Source organism: Diprion similis, chromosome 8 (assembly GCF_021155765.1).
Source record: "Diprion similis isolate iyDipSimi1 chromosome 8, iyDipSimi1.1, whole genome shotgun sequence".
Taxonomy (NCBI): Eukaryota; Metazoa; Arthropoda; class Insecta; order Hymenoptera; family Diprionidae; genus Diprion; species Diprion similis.
In genome coordinates, this window is record NC_060112.1 from 20,902,438 (window position 1) to 20,929,236 (window position 26,799).

Consider the following 26,799-nt stretch of genomic DNA (forward strand, 5'->3'; position numbering starts at 1 on the left):
AATCAGTGTATATAACAATTTTATTTCTCCAACGCCATTTGTGCAACGACTTTTGTTTTTTTTCCAATTCTTTTCCTGCGTTTCAGGAAAAATTCTTTCGACTTTTACGCCGACTCTCGAGTTTCTTTTCTTATTATTTTGCCTGGTTGATACTTTTCCAAACATTTATTCTACTTCCAGCATAGACTAGCCAGACACGGTGAAACGTCGTCTAATCCAATCGCAAAACCGCCACCTTTGCTTGCAAAGATCTCTCAACGATCGCCCAGCGAATTTGATCAAGTCTGGTAGATTTTTTTTTCTCCGCAGGAAGAAGTTTTTCCCTTTCTACGTCATTCGATGATCATGGCGGTTTTCGGGCTGCCTACGTGAAGTTGTGTTAGACGGTACAAGCTTCGGCTGCTAAAGGCTAAGCTCAGCGCGATTAGGCGGGCTCAACCTAGCACTGGAGAGCGTATTAAAGGAATCGAGTAGAAGATGATCCAGACCCCACGTAAATAGGTATAATATATCGAGAGGGAATGTTTTCGTTGAGTATAAGTTCATTCCTTGGTCTCGAACAGCTGCTGAGAATGTAGGCGATAATAGTTACGGATATGTATAACGGTGTTAGAAAAAAAAAGTTTGAAAAAACAAAAAAAACAGAACGAGAAGGATCACTGAATGTAAAAACAAACTATCAATGACGGTTAATTAATCCTGGCGCCACGATATAATGACGCGGCTGAGAGATTTCCGAGTCTCAATGTTTAGACGAAATCAAAAAATCGGTGATTTTAATTGAAAGATAGTAAACACGGATCATGGACACTCGCTCACCAGCAGCAGCAGCAGCGCGACTCGATCTGGTGACTTTTCGATTATTTTTTCAGACCTATATATTGATTGATTGCCCGGGTTCCTGCATCCGGGGGTGGCGTCGAGGGGGGATACGGAGGGAATAAAAATTGACGAGAAAATCGAGCCTCTCGACTCTCGTTTGGAATTATACAACGCGACGTCGATCAGAGTCTCGGCAGATTGATTTATGGAAGTGTATGTGTATAAGGTGCGTCGGCTGCTCACGTGATCATCGAGTCGGGGCGTCGCGACGTCAATTATTCCACATCGCAGATCCTGCGAATTTCGATAAAAGACATCCTGGCTCTGTAATCGCTGGATAATGGAGCCGACCCCCTGGGCTAAGTCAGTCGCTCTCTACCTACTCCTTCGGAGGACTCCGAGGAGAAGGAGGACTCGCAGACAATTCGGATTAAGTCTTAGGCGGAGCGGAGCAGCCGGCAGGCAATTACATCCTGCGAGAACAGCCCGCGGAACCCGAACCACTCAGGATTTCTCCGTTCCGTCGGGAGTCTTCGGCTCCTGGAGCAATGCCTTATATATACGCGGTCTCGGGACTGCGAGATGGGATCCTCCGCTTCGCTGTGTACATAATTAGCGCACCCGAGTTCCACCCCCGAACGTACAGATAATGTCGACAAATTTATGCACGGCGCTATCTATGCGCGTTTATACAGGCCTTCCTGCTAAGCCACAAAGACAGCCAAACTTCTCGGTCATCATTTTGCAGAATTCCTGGATGCTCTGGGGTTGACGGCTGAATGCCGGGACTTTGCGTTGGATGGATTTGACGAATTAGCAAGTTCAGCACTGTGCAATAAAATATACATCGCAATGAAAAGAATCTCAATTATTGAGGTAGCTGTCTAGTTACGAGAGAATATGGTACGTAGAAGTACGTTTTGGTAGGTGGAAAAGAATTATGGACTGTTTAGAAACCCGAAATTTCGATTTTTGGAACCTGTAGAGCGTGCGTAAAGTGTCTCATTTCCAACCAGTGCGGTGAAATGAATTTGGCGCATGCGCGCAACTCAAGTGCCGATTTTACACACCAGGGCTTTCTTTTGCGCAAACGCAATTTCGAATGACTCGATTTTCCGCACTGTGTCGTTGAGCGTAAGTCGCCTGTAACCCCAATTTTACACGCTATCGTGGCATATTTGTTGCTCTTCAAATCAAATTTCATGCTATTCTTATACCGCGCCACTAGACTGTAAAAATTAAAGATCATAATTTCGCAGGAAAGAATTATACGTTGTGTAAAATTTATCGACAACTCTTATCATGTTACAGAGACTCGTAACTGGACGAAAACGAGTTTCATGAAGCGTGTAGGTAAATTCATATTTCCGGTGACTTTGCTGAAGCCGATGCACGACAATGGATGCTTCTAATAAAGTAACGGAAAGCAGAAAGCAGCATGCTTAGATAGTAAAAGCATACACGAATTAGAAATCCGGACGTAAAATACACGAGCAAACAATAACTCTAAGTTATTCTGCTTTGAAATAATTCAACGATTTAACTTCGTGTAAACTTTATTGTTGGTAAGAATGTAAATTCCCTGGATCTCGAAACTGGTGAAAGTGGCGCGGATTATTGCCTCGTTAAGAACAATTGGGGTGTTTATTGACGCGATTACGGATATATCAAGATGCCTCGAAATAAGAACAACCACTGTAGAATTGCTTCTAGCGCCAGCTACCCTCTTGTTTAATTGGAAACTAGGGTAATTCAAATTGATATCTGACAGTATGTCACTTCTATGACTATTAAGTCTACCAATTCTGTCGACAACGTGTGATCCATTTAAAAATTTTAAGTTTACAAGAGAGGTACAGACTTAGTTTCATTTAAAATTCAGTCTACGATTTATTGAATTCCTATTCCTATTGACTAAGCGACGTTAATTTCTTGCTTTTTCGTAAGCAGTAGGTGAAAATGGCAACAGAATAAAATGTAAAACCTACATAATTATATAAAAACGATTTAACATCATTGTGGTTCAGTCTTACAATTCTCACTTATAACTTGTACAGATTATCTCGATTTACAAATGATCTTGAATTTCCGTCTTTCCACTATTCCTTAAAGTAAGTAAAAATAGACTGAAAAATTTTCTGTCTGTCGTTTAAGTCATAAAGTTAAGTAGATTGAGTTGCAATAACCTTGGTTGGACAGGTTTCCAAATCAGTCCCTTGTACGTCGCTCGTGCGTTTAATCCCTCGACTAGGTATGAAACTATAACAATTCAGTGTAACTAGTAACGTGTAACTTGGTTCAGCGATATTAGATGTGTAGAATTGCACCCTGTTTTCCAAAGTTCGAAAGCCATGATGCTCGTAATCCCGCCGCAGGTGTGCCGCGTATCGGATAAACACGAAGGTGCTCCGGGTTCCGCAGAGTGTATGCGTGTCAGGGTGATCTCCGAACGCGGAATACGACAAGTTAATTGCGCTCGTGACTTCAAACGTTCCGGGCCAATTTGCGAGCTCCTTGAGCTCCGTTTTCGTCGTCCTCGGCTTGACGTCGCCACTCCGAGTACAACGACATGTTGATTTCTCCTCATTAAGCCAAAACCGAGAAAGAGAAGGGCAGACGCATTAGGGAACCAGGACTCGTCTTTTCCTAGTCTATAAGTACCCCTGCACTCTCCGGAGTGAGTAGGTATGCTGTATGCACACGCAAAGTAAGCAGCAGCCGCGTATTTTCTCAGTCGGAGTTTCCAGGCTGCCTTGAAGAGCTTCGTTCCCCTTTTTCTCTCTCTCTCTCTCTCTCTGTTACTATATCCATCTGAACCTCCCGGGTTATCCCGTGTAATCAACCAAACTCTCTCGTCGAAGAGATGCTTGATGTAAAAAGGCTCAAACGACCGGCCCCAAAATTGGATTACTCCAGATGCAGGATTTACTGTTTAAAGAGACCTTCGACGGTTCGTGGGGCTTTCATTGACAATACATCATGGGAACCAGTTTCACGTGAGGCAAGGGTTAACTTCTCTGTATGAATAGTACCAGGCGCAATTAAGTGGTTTGTAAAACTGGTGGAAAAACAATTTTTTACTGAAACCAGTTTAGGATATTTCACATTGGAATAAAATTGTCAGATCGAAGGTAATTTTGTACTCGATACAGAGGAATTACTGATTTCCCGTAAGTAACATCGATGTCGGGGGAAAATGCGAGGGGATGCGATAAAGCGTTTATTTAACGAGAAGATTCGATCGGAATCGGGGAACCGCGATGTGTGCGTGAGTATTTATAAATGAAATTTAGTCATTCGGTGAGAGCCTCGGCATACAGCGTATGCCTGTTATCTCGAGGACTTGATTCCACGGATGGGAAAATACGAGAACGAGAATACGTGCCGAATCATGCGCGAACTAACTCCTCTGAATATACACATTGGTGTACGCATTATTCGTTAATCCGATGATCTCCTTGCTGATACACGGCCGCGAAAGTTTGGACATGTACCCACATTTTATGTATAAACATACACCGCCATTTTAATGTCCGATGAAAAGTTTCGTTATTCTGAAATCGAGAGGTATAATAATTAATCTTCCGTTGAGCTTGCAGGCTGGAGTCAGATAAGACGACTTCGAGGCCATCGCCGGGAGTTGTGACTGAAGGAAAAGAAAAATGAAAAACAGAGGAAAAGGATGAAAGGATGAAAGGAAAAATGAAAGAACTGCACTTAGCGTTTGAAGCCTCGCAAAATTTCAACCGTGGATATATATTCTCACGTACATACGTGCATGTTTTTATGTACATATTACACATGTATACGTAAGCTCGCACCTCGAAAGTGCCATAAATTGTTACGCCACATTGGTTTGACGCATCGCTATACAAGCAGCAGAAGTTGTAGCTGTGACGCCATATACACGCGACTTAAGCACAACGGAAGCCACGCCAAAATATACACACTTTGCCGAATTTGAGTATTTAAAAATAAAGACACACCGCGGCGCGAGACTTTGTCCAACACGCGTTAGCGGCGCCTGGATGAACAGTGGAGTGAAAATCGTTTGCAAATTCGTGGGTCAATGCGGCGAGACGCGTATTTTGCAAGTTTAACGGACTCCGAGTGAAATGTTAGCGAAATTTTGTACTTGTACTCTTACTGTCTTTAAATGCATTGCGGGAAAGAAATTATTAACAGATTTCTCTCCGTCCCTGTTTGTTCCGATTGTTGATCGAATAAAGTGTCGTCCCAACAGTACGCGTATAAATCTTTTGTACCGAGAAATTGTAGTCCGCGTTCAAAGAGTTGTTGACAAAGTAACTTTGCACGCCGTTCAGGGTAGAGGAAAACAAATTAGGTAGCGAGTAACAATAAAGTATGTAATATAGCAAGTGCTCGACTATAAGTGGGGTAGAAATGACGTCGAAGAAAATTGTCGTACGTACGTACCTACTTGTTTTTAGCGGATGCCTGACTTTCAAAGCTCGGGAGCTTTTACAGCGAGTTCTGGCGAGGCTGCTCGGAACTTTTTTTTTGTTTAGCTGGTAAAAAGCCTTGTTACAATACTTGTATGAGCTTCTCGGATCGAGAGTAAAGTAGGTACTCTTACCTCCGCCTCCATGAATGTTTGTACACGTGCATACGTGCACACGGATAGCTGCACATGATGCAATTCGTCGTCCCCGAGAGGGTCTCCTGCATTTTTTAAAACTAAGTAAAAGCCGTCTGCGAGCTTCGGATGCTCGTTGCACATTCGGTAATACCGTAATGCTCAAGAGCCTGAGCAATTGCTGGATTAAAAATGAATAATTCACTCGGCTGATGCTCCAGCGGCATAAATTTTCCTCTGGAGTAAATTGCCCGTACATCTTTCAAAACTTTCTCTTTCTCGCGTAGCTGCAACCGCTGAAATTTTGCGCATCGTTTCAATTCCGGTCTTCCGTATCTCGGATCGAGTGTCTACCGTGAAATCAGAAATCGCGAATTACCGGTGAATCAAGCATTTCATCCCCTCCACCCGTCACAATTTTGCATCCTGATTAATTGGTTCCAGTTCTTGAATCACCGTGGAAGTCGCGAGAAAATAATCCGACAAATCTGACTCTTAACAAGTCCGAGAGATTTTCTCGTCCTCGGTTGATGCTTTCCGCGATTTCCCTACCTCCTGGGTAACGGTACGGAGGCCATTTTGAAATAACTCGTGGGAAATGAGCCGGATCGAGCAGGCATTAATTAAAATAATCAGGGTTTGCACTAGCCGTGTTCCACGGTTGAACAAATTACTTGGCACCACCGCGCCTCCGCCCTGCAACTGATATATCGTCATCCCTGTACGTTAATACTACACGATGCGGTGTATAACTCACTCACACTTCTACCATGCAAAATTGCGAAACGAGAAAAACTGGGCCTGCAGCATCACTTGTACCCCCCGTTCTCCTCAAGGGCCAGGTCCAAAGGCCATCATCTCAGCTTTCCTTTTGCCGTTCCATTTTCTCTCGTCGGACGAAGGTGACGAAGAGTCGTCGTCGGTTCTTTGGTAGCAAATTTTTCCTAGTAATACACAACGTCGAGGTTCCGCTTCACGGAGGTAAAAACGCGCTGCCCGCAGGAGGAACTATTTTGTTCGACCCTACGTGCGACAAGCCTGACGTCGTGTATTTCGGACGGTTACGACTTCCTCCCGTCTCTATCCGGGCTGCGTCGTCGGTCGGCCCTGCACAACGGATTAGAGTGATAAATATCAGCCCTCAGCCTCTGCAGCCAGCCAACGAACGTCGAAGAGGCCGAAAAAATCATCTTGACGAGCGTCGAGTTGCGTCATAGCAAATATTGATCGTATAACTCGCGATTTAATCAAGCCGTGCCAAAATCTTACGCCGGATGCTGCGGGCGAGGATGAGTCGTCATGTCATCGGGGCTTGGAAGTGTGCAAGTATATCTACGATATGCATTCACGTTTCTCTCTCTCTCTCTCTCTGTATCTCTAGCTACGCATATTCAGGCATATAGCGTTTGTTTCCACTCTTGTAATACAGAGAGTGACTGTCCTTCTCGACTGAATTATGTTCCACGCTTGCCGATGCCCAGGTATTCATTAACGCTAATTAATCCGAAGTTATATTAATAGGGCATACTCGTGTATACTCCGCGAGTACACGCGCCGTTGCCTATCGTCCATCTCTAGACTCAACTCCACTCACCGGATCTCCGACTTGCTCCTTTTGCCCTCGGATCTTCGAGCTTTCTCTCTCTATATATACCCGATGCACTCGGCCATGTGTACGAGGACACTTTCCTTCAAAAGCTAATGAAATTAAACTTCCTCTATAGAAGAAATGAAATTTTATACCTTTATCCCCAGCGGCAACAGGCTACCTTAGCTATTAAAACCATCTAGTTAATATATAATCCTGTAATTTCGAGTCTCGTATTACTGAGCGATGTGCCGTCGCAGTTTCGGTTCCGTAAGAATTTTTTTTCCTCTTTTTCTTCCATCAAAGTGAAAAGTTCAATTTTTCGCTCCCCGACGGAATTTATGCACCGAGATAGATGCCACTGGGCGACACGCGTCATTCCCAGAGAGGTATAGTACCTATAGATACCCCCTCGCTACACGTTATAGGCATACATACGTATGTATGTATGCATGCCTACTGCTAGTCTGTTGTGTCTCTTGCTCGCCATACCCAGATACCCAGATACTATAAATATCACTCGAAGAATGTTTGCTTTTATTCTGATCCTGAGATTCCACGTCGCTAAACTGTCGTCCGATATGCTACTCCACGCTCCTGCTTATATCTGACTTATACCCGTGCAGACCGGAAAACGACAAGTAGTGTAGGCCCACGTGTTGTACCGGTCGAAAGCTTCGGAGGGCTTTACTCGGTCGGTTAGAAATTAATTGAACTTCAGATCGAGCAGCGTTTTCCGATCAAGCTTTACCGACACGCTCATTTATTGGAGCTTGAAAACTCATCGTGCTCGGGCTTTTCATTCGCAATATTTCACAGTTATATCAAGACGATTCTGTTTTTGATAACTTTAGCCGTTGTGAAAATAAACGCTCTTGTCAGTGGAGGGAGTTTTTTCAAAGACACAGTACCTGCCGTTCGTTCTTCCGCAAAATTAGAGTCACCCTCAAACGCGATTCAATGTGAAGCGAAAGAGTAGTCGACCACCCTCAGAACTTTGAATCGATTGCACCGAAACGTCGTTCAAAAATTTCTGCATTTACGATACTGCGAAAGTGTAGTATAACGAACAGTTAATATCGTCCGTAGCTTTTGGCTTTCTAGTCGAGATGGTGCGCAATTAGGAAAGAGAATCGCGACCGTAGAAATGCATCCGTGCTTGCACATGGAAGAAAGAAAACGAAGTAGGTAAAGAACAGTGGAAAAATATGACGAGAGGATTGCAAACATTGCGTAAATGCTAGTTAGTGTTGGATTTGGCTGAGTCCCATGAGTTATACGAGGATCTCTGGCATAAGATGCGACGTTTCTACCCTCAAAGCTCCGCGGTACTCATCGTCGTTCTCGTATTCCGTACATTGAACGCTAAAAGCGGACTAAGTAGCAGTGCAATTTGCATCTCGTAACACCGAGGAGCCCTCTTTCTCAGTTAAACCAGAGAAACGTGCCTCAGAACGGTGGCATTAAGGGTCTCGATATCTGGGGTTGGAAAATCGGGCGAACCTCTTCCGTCGCAAACGAGGCTTGTTTTGGAACTGGTCCATCGTCTTTTCGCCTATTGGTTTTGCGAAGATGAAACATGCGCCGTTGCACGTGCAATCTGCAGCCGCTTCATCGTCACTCGACAAGCCCGCCGTTTTACCCTTCGCTCGATTTTTGGCAGTTGCCGTCTTCGTTTTTCCGCGTCTAATTTATTCTCGTGTAATATTCGCGATGGTAATAAGAGATAATGAAAAGTTTGTGCCAAATCTACCTGCATGCTTACTGCTCGAACCGTCTGCCAGGAAAAGCTCTGAAAGCTCCAAGGATTCACTGGCGAGTTTCGCGGTTCTCGAGGCTTTCTTCCAGACAATTTTCTACTCGCAAGGCGATATTCGTCAAATTCAATTTGCTCCCGTGCAATGATTTCAAGTGCAGTCTGCGCGCGGAATCCGCACCCGGCTTTCGATCGATTCGATTCCAATTGCGGTTACAACGCTGTCTTCCACCCTTCTCAAGTGAAATTCCACCTTCCAGTAGTGACGAATCGAACCACCTTCCGATGCAATTCGACATGACGACGAGCCCTGTGAGTCCGATTCTAACTACCTGCTAGTGGAGAGATGGCTACTATTTCAGGAATATAGGCCAATTAATTCAGCCGCAATTTGAGCGCGACCGAAAAACGAAACCTTTCCAAATACGACACGGAAATAGAACCTCCACGCCTCGTCAGGCTGCTAGGCTTCAGTCAAATTTCGACAATTAAGGGAGTGCCTCGGTCGATTTCGACGCTGACGTATGTAGCTCCAAATATCGTCATCCAGGACCTGGATATCAGGTATATCGCAAACGCAACAAGGACTCAACAGCCTCATTTACACGTAATTCTGGACAAAAACACTCCGATAAATTTCCATTTCATTATTTTTGCATCGAGTGAAAATGTATTGAAATATTTTTGTTTAAAATTGTGTATAAAATGGGACTGTTTATAGTTTGAGATACGTGGCCTTCGATATTTGGAGCTATATACGTCAACGTCGAAATCGACTAGAGCACCCCCTTAAGGCGGTTGATCCTCTAACGGCAGAAATAGCGAGGCTTGTTGCGGGTGGTTGAGAATTCATCCCCAGATCCGCGTGAGACAAAAGAACTAAATTCCGTGGAAAATTGTCGCGATTCTGAGATTTTGGTGATCTTTTATCAGCGATTATTAGGCTGCAATCAGTTGTTGCGACTCGCTGACTTCCGCAATAAAATCAATCAGTAAAATGGATGACCTCTTCTGTTGCAGGTAAAAAAAGTACTTGAGGACTTGTAAATGTAAATTTTGCCTCGGTGGAAATATTTTTTGATGAAAATAAGATCGCGCTGTGTGGCGGGAAAATTAATCACTCACTCAGAAATACTTCCACCTTGCGAAATCCGGTTGTTATTTATTGTGCTTGTATAATTTCATTTCTTGACTCCCACACGCGTGTCTTTGGATCTAGTACATGCGCTAGTATGTTGTATGAGTCACGTGTCTTTGCCTTTAGATCTTTAATTTTCAGACGCGGTAAAAATTTGCACATTATGTTTATTTTTATTTCCCGTATCTTATCGGCGAAAATTGAAACAAATAGAAAAACATGAGGAAATGTCACTCTGCAAATGTCAACTCATTCGAACCGACACGAATGTTCGTTAATTCTGTCCTATCCAATAAAAGACAGAATCAAAGGCCCGTCTTTCGACATTTCCTGACACGTTTCACCTGATCATCGCTGATTGAAAACTTTTGAAAAAACCGACACCGTGTAGACAATTTTTGTCATCTTTCTCCTCGCTAATACCGCGCGAGTAGTGTCGTAAAATCGTCACCCAGTTGAGTAAATAATTTATCACTAGCCGAGAGTAATAATTATACGACATGCAAATCTCAGCACCACCCCTCGGTATATCTATCAGTTGAGAACCGCAAGTCTGCAGAATATGGTTGAGATAAATTCGCCGAGTGGCTCGTTGGCGCTGTTTTACGCCGACAGAATACACGGGTTAGGATCCTTCTCGTTGCAAGACGCTATACTGCACTTGGTTTTCGGTAATGCAGCGTGAAATTGTTGCTCCAAAATTGAAACGCCAAATTTGATTCGTAAAAGCTGGTTTTCCTTACTTTTTTTTCCTCGGTTCATGCAGCCTAATGCGAATAAATTATCGCGGTATTCGTCGGCGGTAATTATCAATTAGCCGTTTTTAAAATTCGCCAGGGAGTGAATATATATATATACATATATATATATATATATATATTATACGAGGAAGGGAGGAGAAAAAAAACGATGCTGTTCAAGTAAGCCGCGTTTTATGAAGGGCAATATATTGAGAGGAAAATTGCGTAAAAATTATCCACCTCGGTGATGATACATAGGCGGCTGTAATCCCTTATAATACACGTGGCATTGCTCCGCGGAGTGAAACATCGCCTTTTCATCCCCTCCGGATGAATTCGATTTCTCAGAGATTTTTTTACTCGTACAAATTGGTACACGAGCACAGCACGCGTCATTGTCGGACCAATTAGACGACAAGAAATTGATCGCTCTCACAATCGCCGGAGACAATCGAGACCAATTTGAAAAACAAGTTGTGTCATATGATTTTTCGGCCATTTTTAGACTTCGTCTAATAAAGCATATATTCACGAGTACATGTATATAAGAAAGTAAAATGCTTGCGACGACGTCGCTTAATTATTTTTTATCCTCTGATTTTATATTACACGTTTATCGGTTCAGCGAGAAATTTAACCATCTCATTTTTTCCCCACGTTTTTGTTAGTTTCTTTTTAATTTTTTTTTTCTTCATTTTTCAATCGTCGTTTGAATTCCAATTACTTTGTGTACGTTTGCATTTTTTTTATTTTACTTTGGAGACAGTTCTCTGGCTAACTCTCGTCGTTTGATCGCTGTCTTGGATGATTGCCACTTTAATAAAATCGACGTGATTTTGTTGAGCTACATGATTTACGACAACCTTCGCTCCGTGCTACTATATAATTTCATAAGAACTGTGTGTAGGTTAAAATCGATCCAGAATTTTTATCACATTTTTCCATCGCTCAGTAAAAGAGTTGGCAATTTTCTAAAAGTCAAGAGATCGCTGCTGAAGCCACGTATTTTCACTTAACTGTAATTCTGCGAGCGTTTTTTCTCACGCATTTTTTTTTCCTGGCCACGTGCCATTATTTCATAGCTCTTAGAAGGCCGCTGCACCTGACATTCAAACCTCGACGCTGTAACTCGGGCTCTGTTTACATTGCGAAATAACATTTGTTCACGGTATGCAAAAATTGCGACTCAAAAGCGTGACGTTTCGCCGTAGAGGGGTGAAAAAGAATGCCGATTCTATCCAATCTGCGGTAGCGTACGTAACAGACAGCACCGACAGCCCGTCGTTCGTAACCGTCTGCCAATGAAAACTGGCGACACATGTCACTCCGACTTTTTTTTCACCTCTAGATCTACGAAATTGCCGACCCGCCAAGTAGTAAAAACCACCCCTGATAGTAATCATCTTAAAAGCCGTGCGATTCGGGTCCATTGCAATCGTGCTTGCGTTCAATAATTAGGGTTAGTGATGTTTATGGTAAATATAAATTACACGATCGAATCGATTAATTTTTACATTACTTTTATTACTTTCAAGATTATTTTTATTATTTTCATTTTTATTTTGAATAATCGAGAGTCATTCCCAAGAGTCACGTGACTAACTCTTGGTCGTGCAGCAACCAAGTACCTGCATCTGGAATATATTTGGAAAGAGAACGAAGCAGCGATGCGTGTTATAGCCGAAGTCAAGTGTCAGTCAGGCGTGTGGCTGGCTCCCTCATTAATATCGATCTGGATTCTGCGGTCTCTGGTCTCCAGCATCGGGATGAGGCGGACATTAATCTGCTTAAAAATACCCGCGAGCGCGAGAGATGCTGCCGGGTAACCGAATAGCCGTTGTCTCTCTCTTTCGTGCTTGCAGCAACTCGCAGTGCGAGTATGCCACGTGTATTCTCTTCTTCCGTGTTTGCGGTTGGAAGGTAGCTTTCCCGTGAGCTTTGATTGTTTGGAATTCAAGCCCGAGTAGGGGAGCTTAAAATTTAAAAACCCTCTTTCTCTCAGCCGAGCTTTTCCTCTCCTGCACTTTCCCGAAGCTTGTAACACGCCGTCTGTCTCCTCCTCACCTACGCCGTGTTGACTTGACGAGATACAACCTCGAAAGTTATGCCAGTCACGGTTCGCGTAGGCAGGGACTAATTACCCCCAAGAAAGTTACTCGCTCTCCTGTTCTTGGATTGCCGGACACATCGTGGCGACCGACTTGGCGGATACCGTCGCCGTTGTGTGTCGCTGTTTACTCTGTACACACGGAGAGAAGCCGGGCGATGATTGAAAAGTTTGTTCCTTTCTTTTCCGGCTCCATTTTCTCTCTCTCTTTCTCTTTGAATTCTCATTTTCTCATCTCCTTTCCGGACGGACGCACGAGCTGCAAGCTCGCGGGTATTTGAGTCCGAGGATGAACCCTCGTCCCTTCGAACGATTATGCCTTCAAGTTGGATAGGCAGACCCACTCGCTGGACAATCGAAAACACCCCTAGAATCCTCCGACCAAACATCAGCCATTTCCGCGAGACTTAACCTCGGTTTGTACAAGCAGATTAATCTGTAAACTGCTGATGGTTGTATTTGACTGTTACGGAAATCCGTTATGCGGACTTTCTTTGGAAGGAAGAAAAGGAATGAGAATGCGTATATTTTTTTTTCTTTCTTTCTTATCGAGTTTTGTGTAAATTACAAAAGTTTCGAAAAATTCACAGTAGATGTGTTTACTCTTTGAAAATCAAATCCTTGCGAAGTCACTTTACGGCAGCCAATTGGTTTTACTGAAAATTGGATCTATTTTCTGCTGATCCACGTTCTGTCAATGGATTATCTAATCGGGTATGTAAAATGTGTTTTTTATGTCTAAATACAAAATACAAATATATCAAGAATCAACTTTTCGAAACCTGTTTCCGCAATCTTTAAATGAACGAACTTCGCTTCAACTGTTGTCTTGGGTTAAAGTCGAGAGGTTTTTCGACGTTATTCTGAACGACTCATAATCAAACACGTAAATTCCGAAACTCTTAAAGCTTCGAATTACCCGGATGGCTGAGTACTCTCTGGGTTTTGGCGAATTTCCTCCACATAAAGCCTGCGATGTATCGTAATTCATTGTTCGTTTCTCTGATGCTATATTATACCTACAGAGAACTTTATAGTTTCCATCGCGTGCCTATCGCTGCGAGTATATCGAATTAACGAAGCGCTCGGTTAACGGTCGTTTGAAGAAATAATTGTTTCGCTGCACCAGAAATTTTTATCAATCGTCTACCTCCATGCGCTTGTAATATGCGCTATCAAACACTGTGTGCTTGCAGTAATCCAACAGCAAATTACATCCAAGCTCTTTTCTCGGAATCTGTTTCGTCTCTTATCTGTTATAAACGAAGGTCGAATGTCCATCGATGTAAGTAACCATGATCAAGTAAAAAAATGCTCACGCATAAGAATTTGCGGTCTCTCAATGACTGCAAAAAAGGTCAGCGACCCGGAGAATTTAGTCGGCTGCAAGAGCTTTGTAAGAAGAGTGTGCAGCTGGTTGTAGATCCCGGTTTTCGCAGATGTCGTTGGGTTTTTCACGGCCAGCCAACAGACATGAACGAATTGGTTTTTGCAGTCGTTTACGGTGTGAGCGCAAGCCGCTCGTCGTCGAGTGTTTTGCGCATACGTGATACCGCATCCATTGACAAAACTTGCAATCGAGAAACTTACCAAAAAAGATATTCATTCATGATATTCGGCGAGAAAGATTCAACCCGCTGGATCTAGAATTGAAGGAATTTTTTTTCTCTGTTTACTTTTAGTTTTGGGCAACGTTTTCCGACAAGAATGATGAAAAATAATCGATTTTTGATTAAATCGATTATTTTTCAAACTCGATTAAACGATCGACTCGACTATTTTCACTCAAAATCGGTTTTTGCTTTGTATATGATTCCAGTATCAATTATTATCGCTGTCTTACTGACTGAGTACCTATTTGATATGATTCACCTGAAATTGAAAAATATTTCCAATGAAGCTATAGATCATCAACAAAATTTGTCGCTATTAAGACTGCATATTGAAATTTACGAAATTTTAGTTTCATATGCACTGTTTCAAAAAAAAAAAAATACGAAACAATCGATGAATCGATTAATTTTTACCTATTCAATCGAGTCGTGTTCGATTATTTTTTTCGACTCAATCGATCGCTGCATCGATTATTTTGAGCTTATCGTTAGTGGCCATCGTTATTCCGAGACACGAGGGATAAACTGATGACCATATTTTCTCACAACGCTTAATTTGCATCTTGTGAGGTTTTGCACGCTAATTGGCAGATAATTTCACTTTGGAAACTTGAAGATGGTTAGCCTTGTTACCCGTTCTTGCAAAGCTTGCGGGTTCCGAGAGGGTTGATGTGGGAAGACAGCGGACCGGACATTGTTTCTTCACCATTATCCTGTTGCAGACATTATTTCTCACTCAATATTTCACGAGTCTACGCGATTCTATAAACTGCTACCAATGCGCTGGTTCAATTAATATATTTATGCCTGGAATTTTTTGTGAAACTCATTACTCAGCGCCGACAGATAGGCAACCAAAGCTACGCTTGATATTTGTACTGCAATTTCAAAACATATGTCCCTAATATCTGATCTACGAAGTCCGGGTCAGCTGCTAAGTCAGATCGTTTCAGAAATAACAGTAGCCTAATTGCTACGATAAAACTCATAATAATCCGGATCATCATAGTTTCAAATTCGTTGATTTCATTTTGTTATTATTTTTTTCTCTTGACAAGACGTATGTTCAAATTAAATTCAACTAGATTAAATTCAGCTATAGATTCAAAACATTTCTTTCATACTTTTGGCATAATTTCATACTCTCAATTTTGTTTATACATAAGTACAGACAGATTTTTAATGGCAAATTAAGCCGCTAATTCTCTGCATCTTGTGACCATTATTTTTATTATTATTATTGTTATTATTAACATTTTTTTTTTTTCTACCGAGCATAATTGAGCATGCGATTTGTGAACCTGATCGTTCGTATATAGAACAGTGTAAAAAGTGCGGTTGAAAGAACAAACGAGAAACTGTGAAAAGAAGAGGAAACGGAGACAAAAAATTGTCGAGCCGCACCTTATACTTAGGCCAAAAGCGAGATTGGCTCTCATGGTCGCGTTGAAATCTGGGCCCGTAGACGTGATTATTGGTTCAGTTTGATCCGTTGCCCCTGTCTCCGGAGGGTTGAAAAAAAAGGATCGTCAGGGCGTGGTGGAACTCATTAGCCATCGGTGGATTACCCCCCCCCCCCCCCACCCCCTCTGGGCCCCTTTCACTCTCTCTTTCTCTCTTTCTCTCTCTCTCTCTCTCCTTAGAGAAAGTAAGTCAGGCGTTATACACCGTCACCCGGGGTAGAAGAGAGACGGAGAAGAGAGCCGACTGTGAAGGGGTCATCAATATTCGTCAGAGAGTGGTGGACGGATGACGCGAGAAAGCAGGAGAGGCGTGATTCCGCATAACCGAAGCTTTTCCAAGCTCCCAATTCGAGAGATAACCCTTTTCTCGCTGCCGCAACCGGCTCACGTTTCTCTTCGACGTTCCTGCCCCAGTTTTTGGTCAATTTTTTCAGTAGTCCCCCCCCCCCCCCCCCCCCCACCTTTCGGATCTGCGTGGTTTTGATTGATGCTCCTTCGATGCATTGAAATTTCCTTCGATGGATCATTTCTTACCGAGCAACGTGAAAATCGTTAAACTTTACGGTGAGGATGGTTTTTAGTTCAGACACGTTACATTGTGTAGCTACGAATAACACAGACTTCAGTGCTAAAGGAAAGAGTGGAAAATTATCTATATCTGAGTGGTGATTTTTGGCAGTTTGAAAGCGTACTTCATAATATTGAGAGAGAGAGGGACGTTACGCTTAAAGGCGCTGAGGAAACTTGTCGGTAAACAAGATTAAAACTTGAGAAATGCCCAATTAAGGGCCGTTAAACAGACGCTCGGTTGTGATTCTCTTGGATTATGACCAGGCGTAACATCCGGATGTATCTGCCATCAGTTTTCCAAGGAATCACCTGTTCGTGGTTAAAATAATATCATTTTCGTTCGCGTATCTGAGTAAGCGGGAAAAGGAACGACTTTGTTTCAAATATGGCGTGTTTCAACGAGGTGAAATTGTGAATTCATTACTTACCATTGATTGGCTGAAACCTCGCTAAGGGATCTGAGAACTGGTGCAGCCTGTCGGTAACGTACTGGGGTGATTCTCCGTTCTGTAAAAGGAAAACACGAAGTGGAATAAATATTAATATCCCTCTTCGCCGCGTGGCTTGCTGGGTATAACCGAATGGCGAGAAGAAGGCAAAGTAACGATCATTTATCGTGGAAGGTATTCAACGTCCAACGTTTCGCAATCATCTAGACAATTGAACGAATGAAGCAGGGGTGGGTGCGTCAAGGGAGAACGTTTTCAGCCGGAAAGGTGAATCCAGCTGTGCGCAGCGCGGCGCGGCGGGGGTTAAAAAGACGAAATAAGTTTGGATTAAATGAGAGAGGGTGTAGGGGAGGAGGAGAGAAGAGGGGGTGGAAATTTCAGAAAATATTTCTCAATCCTGCCAAGATACACATCGGCCTTGGCTTTCTCTCTCTCTCTCTCTCTCTCTCTCTTACAATCACTCCGTCCGAGGGAGAGAATGATGGGTTAATTCCCGGGAAGGCAGGCGAAACTTTACGAGGACTCCCGCGTGTCCACGACTTTCGACTACTTTCACCCCCGCGGTGACAAAGTAACGATTTTCCACTATGACTCGGCCGACAGCTTCCCGAATTCTCTTCAACAGTACTTTAACGCTTTAACGCCCTACTCGCGCAGCCTTTAAGTCAACTCGTAAGGCTCCGGATCGTAAAGTGTAACAGAGTTTACCCCTCTTATACCATCGACACATTTTCGTTACGGCTAGAGATTCCCTGTGACGGCCTGTCCCTACTCACTCTGGCTGATGGTAACGCGTCTCTTCTCCTCTCGTCTCGTCTCGTCTATAGATCCCAGGCCTCCAGGGTCCTGCATATACACCGAGGCTGCCTTCCAAGAGAGAGAGAGCGGCTACACGAGTCTTCCGCCGCATCACGGACACTCTATTTAACGTCACTCCAACTGTACGATCGTTAAACCACTGTGGGGTTTAGCCTAAGTGGTGTATATCGGCATTAAACCACTCGAGTAGCGCAGTTCTCTTTTTTCATCTTTACCGTAGTCAACGTTCTCACCGTCAAGTACGAGTATGTGTAAGATCCGACCGAAATTGATCTATGGACGTCCATTTACTTGGGCTGAGAATTATCTCAGAGTAATTCGAGTGCACAAGCTTGATCAAAAATCCTTCGAGGACACTTGAAGCCATTTGATTTGTTCTCAATGAAGCTTAAGCGCCACGTGTGGTCTGCCGGTGAATGCATGTGTGCAGTGCTCCGTTAAAAAAAAAACATATGCTTCACCGCATCTTTCTTTCTTCTCTACCGTTTCCGATCACCGTTCGATTATCGTTTCAACAGCTTTTTCAAGTGGACACGAAGATCGGGGTCATCGTCGAAACGTGATGACCGAGTTTGAGGGTGAGGAAAGCGGCGAATAAAGTTTGGATCCCCCTGATTGAAACCATTCAGTGCGGAGAAGATGTTCAATTTTCGCTTAGGTACGAGGGTTCTTAGAGACAGGTTGTGTACAGAGAAGCGGGGAAGAAAGCAGCTGGAAGGAAAATCGGGGACGCGGTAAAGTGGAAAAGTGAGAAAGTACACTTTGGACGTAATTTTCAGCAGACGTTGGTCCCAGGGGTCTTGGATCTCGGATATCGAACTCGGTGAAGCCGGGCGAAGAACACACGTCGGCATCTATAATATTATAAGTCGGAAACGCGGAAGGAATTTTCTCCGAGAAGTACGCAAATTCCGCAGAATCTTTGCCAAGTTGCCAGGGTGTTTTCCCTTGCACGGAAAGAATCGGGCATTTTTCAACACCGACTGAAAGGCTCCGCAGTCTCGATTGCTCCAGGATGAATGGATCTGGTCGATCCGTGGGTCAGAGGGAAACCAAGGGAACCGTCCGTCCGTCCATCCATCCATCCGATTCCCTGGAAACCGATGAAATTCAAAACTCTATCGTCGATCAGGATCCTCCTCGGATCCGTCATCTCACCCCTCGTTTTTCTCAACCCTGATTTGATCGATGCACACTTTTACCGCGGATTTCCAGCCGCTTTCAATCTTTACGCGTCACTTAGTTAGTCTCGGCGTCGTCGCGTTTCGAAAGGTTTTCGAGAATGGTGAAAATAAGAAGGAATCCAGGCTAGCTGGCACTGGTTTCACGTTGTTGTTTTTTTTTTCTTTTTCTTTCCTTTTTTCTTTTTCTTGTTTTTATTTTACAGATAATTTCTTTCCCGCCAAGCAGAGCCTGCATGCCTTATTGTAAAGTGTTTTGACACTAAACTTGTGACGTGGATATCCTCCGCAGTCGGTCGCGGCCGGGGTTCTGCAGGCGGGTAAGATGGTTCGGGCTGGAAAAATGTCGCCGTTGAATAAAAACGCGGATACAAGCGTCAAAACATCGTAAAAGAGAGTCTCGTCACGCTGGAGTTGTCGGAATTCATAGTGGCAATTAAACATATTTTTATACTAGAAGCCATACCGTGCAGCCGCAGCCTGCAGACTGCAGGCGAGCCGACGATGAGAAGAGAATTCTTGCTCCTGTGAATTCCGTACGAATATCACGGCTTTTCAGTCATCTTCAAAGAGGCTTTTACACTGCTAATATTTCCTCCATAATTCTTGAGTTAACAAATTAATTGGAACAACGGACCACCGTGACGTCAGATGTGCACCACACTTCGCCTGCTGCAGCTTCCTCGATGCCGCCACGATTTTTTTAACTCCTAGCATTTTCACACGACGGATGTCGCTGTGCCCGGTCGTAACTCCAAATCCACATTCTTTTCATCCTGAAGCGGATTTCGGGCCGCGGGACGAGCTGGAAACGATCGGGACTCCGTCAACGCTTCGCCATGTCCCCTTTTCTCGGACTCGGCGATGAATCCCTTTCGTCTCGCTCGGATATCTACATCGACCCGCTTTTTCACGGTGTACGACAATATAATATAACACGAAAATATCTGATCCGACGCCTGATTTCTCGTTTTTTCCTTTCCTTTTTGTTTTTTTTTTTTTTGTTTACCATACACTCCGCTCGCCTCGGACAGAAATTCTCACGGACCTTTAACTCAGACTTCTTAATTTCTTTTTGACATTTTTGTTTTTACCATTTCAACATCCTATTCCTTATTATACCCGAACATTTCAATCGTCTGAAGCATTTTTCTGTGCTACCGTTTTACCGCTCAATTGCTCTATCGAGAAGAAAATTCAGACGTAGAATTACAGCTGAAGCTTGGGAGACGGTTGAAATGTGAAAATTTCTGTACTAAAAACGCGTCGCTGTCGAATGAAATTTTCTGATTACGTGTTATGGTAATTGATAAGTACGTAGTCGTTACAAGTTACAATAATGACTTGAAGGTGTAGTTTGAACTTTTTGCAGACTCTATTCCGGTCACTAGATTTCAAAGTTTAAAAAAATTCTCCATTTCTATATAGAATTGTTGATGAAAATTGGCAGAAATAATCGTGCGTAAGTTTATCCTGACGTTTGACGTCCTCCCGAATTTTCCATTAGAACATTATTCTTTAAGTCTGAATTCGATAATCGAGATGGCATAGAAAACAAGTTCGAATTTATACGACAATATGTTTCGAAAACTATATTAGCTGAATGAATTTTGGCGCGAAGGTTATTCGAGCGTTTCGTTAAATGCAATTTGAAAATTTCCAACCTCTTGACTCGAAAGTGGTTTCATCAGGCCCGAATTGGGTCTCGGCTTGGCTGTAAGACGAAGTGAGACATTTTGGGGGGGCGTTGATCGGTCGAGACGGTGGTTAATATTCCTCGGAGGTCACGACTGATCCTTTTTTGTAAATTGTGTCGTATAATGCATCGGCATTAGGTACAGGTTACACTATAGACGAGTGACTAGACGTTGCTTTTATTTGGCAGGCATGACGCGCCAGCCCGAAGGAACACGAACATCGCATAAGGCTGCAGGTCTTAGCTCCGGGACGCGAATAGAATGAGTAATCAGTACAGAGACTCGGTTGTCTCTGTCTCCTCAGCTCTGCTCTTCCACCGTTTTCGGTAGCTCTTAATTCCTCGGGTAAATTACGCACTTGCGGCCGTTCCGCCGGCGACCGCGTTTAGGCACTAAACCTCGTCCGAGTTGGCATTTTCCCGCAAAACCACGGAGTTTGTGGCCGTCGTTGTACGGATGCTGCGTATAAATTTGGGCTTTTCATTAAAAGAAAAAGAAAAAAAAAAAAAACGAAAAACTTGTTTATCACCTTTCCTCGACTCTTTATTTTCATCTCAGGTTTTCTGTTCCTTTTTTTTTTTTTTTGTTTTTTGATTCTTTCTTCAATTCATTTTGTGAATTCGAGAAATTAGTGCCGTCACCGCGTCACGAGTGCTGACAATGACAAAGGGAAGAAAAAATAGCAGTGGAAATTGTGGGGAAAGCGATTCTCTTCCGAGCTTTCGGATATCTCGTCCAACAGCTTTCGTTAAGTTATTTCGAAGATTGCTAAAAGGGGGCTAAAGTTACACCCATTAACTCTGGCGCCATCAACCGAAACGTAAAATTACACCTTTTCTCAGGCTCTTTATATATACATGTATATAGATTTACATGTAATGCCGCCTGCAGACGAAAGCTTTATATCGACGCTCGTCGCCCCTCGGCGGACAAATGGATGCGTTTAAAATTCACCGTATAATATTCTTTCCATTTTTATTACATTTCTTCCTACTCTCTTTCACTCCCTGTCTCTCTCACCCACTTTCTACACTGCAGAAATACGAAACACACCCGCATCACGAGTTTTGCTAACCTTGATCAACTCAGCACCCTGCACTTGATATTCTACTTAATCTTTCCATTTAATGCCGCACAATTGCAATTGCGGTCGTAAAAATCGTCTTGAAAATGTCTCCGCGGAAACCACGCTCAGCTTGAATTACATACTTTAGGTATATATATGTATATATAATTTCTACCATGGATATAAAAGTCGTTATATGTATGTGTAAACTATATATTTTAATATATAGTCTTCAATTAAATCGTGAACGCGTCTCAGAAACGACTTTACGAGTCAACCGAGCATCTGTACTTTATTTCAAATCGCTTGGTCGTTACATTATTATATAATTTTTTTCCTCCTATTTTCTTTTCACTCCAATTCCTCGCTTTTCATTCGGTTGGCGTTATTTTTTTTTAATTTTTTTTTTTTTTTTTTTTTTCATCTTTCAGCTTATTTTTTCTCATTTACTCGTTATTTTTATCCGTTGATTTTCTTTCTTCTTTCTTTCTTTCTTTTTTTTTTTTATTATACCTTCCATTACGTTTTTGCTCTTTATATTTCTTACGATGGGAAATACTTGGAGTTTTAATACTTGAATGTGTATAACAGATACTTATTTAATACTGAATACACATATTGTTATCATATCTACATTTGCATAGACTTGACCGGAGAGCTTTGCATGGTTTCGTACACTAATTGAATTTCTTCAATCATTTTTATTTCATTTTGCGAACTTCGTATTACAGGCGGGTCCTTCGTAAATATGTGTGTACATATATGTATATGTATATGGCGGGCACATAACTGGTATAACATGTAATATTTCCAACGATTTACGAGGAGCAAGGCAATATCAGCCCGCGTAATCCTGAGCGACGAAATTGACGTCCCGTTCGCTGGATCCCAAACGAGCAAGAAAAAGAAAAAAGAGAAAAAGAAAAACTGATTCCATAAAGAAAACGGGGGGGATTTCAGAAAACGGAAATCTCACTGCAGCACGAAACTTCGTCCCTGAATTCTCTTCTCTTTCAGCCTTAATTGCGTCCTTAATTCGCGCCTATTTTTATACACATCGATCAAATTCGAGGCCAAAAATTCTGCGGAAAATAGGTTTCTTTCAATAGCTATTCAGCAATCTTTGAGATGGGAGAAGCGCGCGTGGATTATCAGCGACTCCTGGGAATTTTAGCTCGGAGGGTACGGATTATAATCGATATTTACGCGAAAGAGTGGGACGTACGCCTTGAAATTTGCCTCAGCTTTTCTTTTCCCGGCTCGATCTCATCGGCTCGTGGCAAACATCATAAACTCTGAAGGATATACAGATCTCGAATGTCCCATCATCTCCGAAATATATATATATATATATATATATATATCGCTGGGGTAGCCGGAAAAATAAAATAGTGGATAAATTTTATAAAGTCGCAAATTATTCTTGCTCGGAATTCACATTATTTTACGGAGCGTGTCAATTTTCTTTCTTGTTTTTTCATACTCCGACCTATTTGCTGGCTCTGAAATATTTCCAATGGCGAAATGTGGGGGGAGGGAAAAATAAAAAATAAAAAAATTAAAAAATACAACGACGATTGCAAAACTGCGACTTACGCGAATGAATAGTTTAATTTAATTAAAATGGTATCTTCTCAGTTTTTACGTGAAAAAAAAATGCTGAAATCCGTGAATTGCGACTGTATAAGCTACCGCATGAATGGCAGAGTAAAACAATATTTCGTGCCAAGAATAAATCGTATCGATCATCCGATTCTAATTAATCATCCACCGACCGCGTGAAATGCAGAATTTTTCGCATATATGCAGAACTTAGAAGGAAGCCAAATGCAGGAATTTCACCAATGGCACATTACGAAGAGTCTCGGAGCGGTGTGGTTGTGAGGGGATGGCCGTATCTAGACGACCCGAAATGCTCTTCGTGTCCAATTAGTGAACCTTAAACAACGCCGCTTGATATATTATATCGCTCCAGAATATCGCGTGATTAATAAATCCATGCGAGTGGGATTCAGTTCCGACCAAACACCCGACTGTACAGAAATAGGCAGTGAAATAATAACGACAATAATAACAGTAATGAAAACAAAATGAGGTAATAAGAAACGAAGTGAATAAATAAATTCTGAAAGAAGAAACAAAACAACATTTCAAGAAAAAATAAAATAAATAAGCAAAAAAAACTAGGGACAGATCAGACGCCCACGAAATGGAAAAATCGCGGGTGATCAAAGAGAGCTTGATGTAGTAGGTGTTCGGCCGCCATTCGTGCAGCTTGAAAGTTCGTCCTAACCGGCTCTAATCTTTCGACGTGGCTAAGGAGTCGATTCGGAAGCAACGTTTGTCGGTACTTGTTGTCCTCACGACGTTTTTTAGAAAATGGTGCATCGAATTTTGTTGTTGTTATTTTATTTATATATATATATATATATTTTTTTTTTTTTTGGGAGAAGGTAGTTTGTTCGAAACTCTGCATCGCAATTTATACACTTTGTTATCTTCGCAGTTTTGCAGCTCGATAAATTCTCGAATCGTAGTCCGGTCGTGTGGAGAATAAAAATTCCAGGAGGGTAAATGGAGGGAAAAAGCGAGGGAGGAGAAGAAGGAGAAGAAAAAAATAAATTGAAAAATGAAAAAAGCTACGGAGGGTTTCGCCCGGGTTTAGTCAGGCCTGAAATATATTGCCGTTGCGGTCATCGCTTATCAACAAGCTTTATTTTATTGCCGGGATTTATCGCACAAGCTTCAACCTGCAGCACTCGGCTCGTTCGAGCTTTCCGCCACTGATCGCTTAGCGTCTAAATTCGATCAACCCGAAAACAGATTTCTCTATTTCCCGTCATCCGACGTGTCCAGGTATCCAATAACGGATCAACGGATCGACGATGTCTGATTTAATAGCTTTTCAAACTGCACGCGTCATAATTTTCGCGCTTAAGCAGCTGCCAGCCACCGCGTATAGCTGAGTGAGCGTGAAATGAGAAAAATTGGTTTGAGAAATCGAATTCGAAAAACGAGAAAAGGGTTCGAAGCTCTGAAAAGCGGCGTAAATTGGGCTGCAAGAAAAGATCAAGCCGACGAGGTTCCGCCTCCAAATTAGAATTTTGTCTCTTTAGTTGTCGGGTTCGGAATGTTGATCGGTGTCGCGTCCTCTGATCCGCTTCTTCATTCCCAACCACCCTTCCCCCCTCGGAAATAGTTTTCGACCCCTCGCTTCCCTCCCACCAACGTTTCATCTTCTCCTTTCTCTCTTTCTTCGGTTATTCGTTTATTTATGTATACATGCATGCACACGTATACGTGCATACTTATATACCCAAGATGCGAAGATGCTGTGAGAACTATTCTCAGCTGGTCGCGACTCTGACTTCTCTTCACTGGGACTCGGTCTACTCCGCCAACCCTGCAGGTTGACAACGTCAGCGATAACCATGTGAATTGCAATTCGATTCGCAATCCATTATGGTCAATCACTGGCTGACTTATTTCGGTTATCAATTTTACTTCGCGCTGATCGGTTGCTCGATTCGCAGCTTTAAGGATTTCATCGTCTATGCGAAAACGATATATGAGGAAAAGAAAGATTCTATTTGGTTCAATTTTTACTGAGAAATATGAAATGTTTCCATTATACTTTGAAAGATTTGATTTTCTCTCGATTTTGGAAAAAGAAGTTTTCTCGTGGCTGTGAAAGAAGAGGTTTCGAAAAACTAATTTTGATGTATTTTTTTCAGAAAACAGTTAACCTGTGTTTCTATTACACAAAAATTTTCTCACAAATATTTACTGCAATTGTAATCTTGTATATCTATATTGTATAATGTTCGAATAAATTCATCAATCTTTTTCCAAAGATCAGTTGAACAAAATGACCAAATCTCAATTCTACAAATAGATAATGATAAAAATGTAGAAAAACTCTTTTACGGTGTTAGAAAACGTGTTTTATTTAAATATCTTTTTTTTTTAACTAAACATTCTTACGTTAAATCTTCCGATGTACGAAGGAGTGAGTAGAGAAAATATACACATACAGACACATTGCACACATGTACGTTTCTAATGAATTTGCACCGAATCTCTCTTTTCTCTATCTCCTTCTCGGTCTCTCTCGGTTAGAGTGTGAGAGCGTTAACTTATTACGCGGGAAAATCAGAGGGGTTAATACTATTAATATCCGCGGTACAAGTAATCAGCGAGCTTTTAATGTGAGGCGGTACAACTTTACGATAATGCAAGTGGAATGGAGTGGCTTTAAATAAGCACAATGTTTGCATTCGTATATACACTTGCCGAAAATATATAACTGGGTATATAGGATATATAGGCGAGGTTGGTTCGAGTAGGGTTAAAGCTGCAGGGGTTAGTCTTTTTGATCCTCTCGGTGCAACTAGGCTGCACTAGTATACATATATGTATACCCGATGGAACCGTGAAATACACGCTACTCCGTGTCAGTTCATCCCCGGTGCACTGAAGTGTCTCGACCTCCGTTCGTGCCAAGAAATATTCTCATTCTTTTGCTTTCTTTTATCTCGTCACATTTCATTTTTATTTTATTTTATCCTTTCATTATTTCCTCTTTCTCTTAACTTTTATTTTTCTTTCTTTCTTTATACTTTTCCTTTTCTTTTCTTTCACAAGAAAGACGAACTGCTCTCATATACTCAAACGCTTCTGCAGACGCCGAGTAAATGAAATTTAATTTATGTTTAATGCAATAACGAAATAACGATATATATATATATGTATATATACACGTGAGATTTCTTTTTATTATTATTAAAAATTTGCCTCCTTTGGTAATATCCATTTTCTTTTTCCCGCCCATCTTCCTCCTCTCTTTCTTCCAGTTCTGCATGCAGGTATTTGTATGTAATAAAAACGTCAAGTCCGTACCTCACATCGTTCTTGCTTCCTGATTTTTATTTTTTTTTATTTTGTTATTTTGCGCAACCTGTAGCACATACTTCCGTACTTTCATCAGAACGCGGTATTATTGTTTAAACAATTTTATTTCTTTGTTTAATAATACTTGGCTTCTTGAAAATTTCTGCTATATTATACTTATAATTATACAACAACGTCTTTGTGATGTATTATATCATAGATTTTCCTCTCATATGAATTTTACCCATCAAGTATATTATTACATTCTATACAGCGAGACATTTGCAGGTATATCTACCTAAA

The 26,799-nt window shown here is 42.1% G+C and overlaps 1 protein-coding gene across 2 annotated transcripts in view; it reads right to left on the reverse strand.

The window, feature by feature from the left end:
• LOC124409312 (transcription factor SUM-1) overlaps positions 1-26,799 on the reverse strand; it is a 54,253-nt gene that overhangs the window by 11,944 nt on the left and 15,510 nt on the right. Inside the window, exons 4-5 of one of the 2 annotated variants that reach the window (XM_046886853.1) lie at positions 16,823-16,901; positions 16,496-16,692 (exon numbers count right to left, since the gene is read on the reverse strand). In XM_046886853.1, coding sequence (XP_046742809.1) covers positions 16,649-16,692; positions 16,823-16,901 — 123 coding nt within the window. In that variant the 3' untranslated portion in view covers positions 16,496-16,648. Of the gene's footprint in view, positions 1-16,495; positions 16,693-16,822; positions 16,902-26,799 lie in introns of those variants that run through there. The other variant, XM_046886852.1, reaches the window with a different exon arrangement.